Source organism: Tupaia chinensis, unplaced genomic scaffold, assembly GCF_000334495.1.
Source record: "Tupaia chinensis unplaced genomic scaffold, TupChi_1.0 Scaffold000182_1, whole genome shotgun sequence".
NCBI lineage: Eukaryota > Metazoa > Chordata > Mammalia > Scandentia > Tupaiidae > Tupaia > Tupaia belangeri.
The window spans coordinates 5,972,425-5,973,220 of record NW_006159657.1 but is presented as its reverse complement, the minus strand read 5'-3'; the positions used below and the strand labels follow the sequence as shown (position 1 = coordinate 5,973,220).

The window sequence follows — 796 nt, the reverse complement described above, 5'->3', positions numbered from 1 at the left end:
GAGGCTTGGGCCAGCACGTTCGTGGGCCATGGGTAGCGCCGGGCCGCGCGCGGCAGAGCCCGCCACCAGCCGGCCATCCCGCGCCGTGGGTTTCGGCGAGCGACAGGCGCGCAGGCTTCCTGGACCACGCCGGCGCCTCCCCGGCCCGGCTCTGCTCCGCCGCCGCCAACCTCCACCTGCCTTCTCCAGATCTCGAGAGCGATTGGGGGCCCCGGACCACACCCAGCCCGCGCCGTCCAATCCGGTGTCCACAGCCATCGTGGGGGCTGATCAGTTGCAACGCGCCCGGTCTATTTAACTGCATGGGTGCATTCGCATAAAATACCCAGAAGGGGCAGATCCGCAGCTGCAGGACATAGGGTAGATTGTCAGTGGCTGAGCGATGCGGAAGGAACAAGTGACTGCTAACGGCATGGAGCTCTTTTTTGGACTGCTGAAAACGTTACCTAATCAAACAGTGGCGATGAGTGAAGACGTGGTGAATATGCTAAAATCCACTGAATTGTACTCTGTTAAACGGTAAACTTCATGACACGTGCCTTATTTCTCAAATATATAAATTTTTAAAAATGAAACAATAGTAAAATGTAGTTACCAATTTGGCAATGTATTTTAAATGTAGGCATGCAAAGAATTCGCGTTTTAGATACACCCAGAACTCTTCCTTTGTGAAATTTCTTTTGGCGAGAATGTCAAAGCTGAAATTAGAAGCCTGTCGGGCCAGCAGGTGGCATGGTGGTTAAGACAGTGGACTCCCACATGGTCCGCCGCAGGGTATTGCAGCTTGCAAATCAGA

General features: G+C 53.9%; 1 protein-coding gene across 1 annotated transcript in view; it reads right to left on the bottom strand.

The window, feature by feature from the left end:
• Positions 1 to 171, bottom strand: part of MPV17L (MPV17 mitochondrial inner membrane protein like) — a gene marked incomplete in the record, with an annotated part of 11,969 nt that extends 11,798 nt beyond the window's left edge. Inside the window, 1 exon segment of the mRNA XM_014587080.2 lies at positions 12 to 171. Coding sequence (XP_014442566.1) covers positions 12 to 77 — 66 coding nt within the window.
• Positions 172 to 796: the final 625 nt, after the last annotated feature.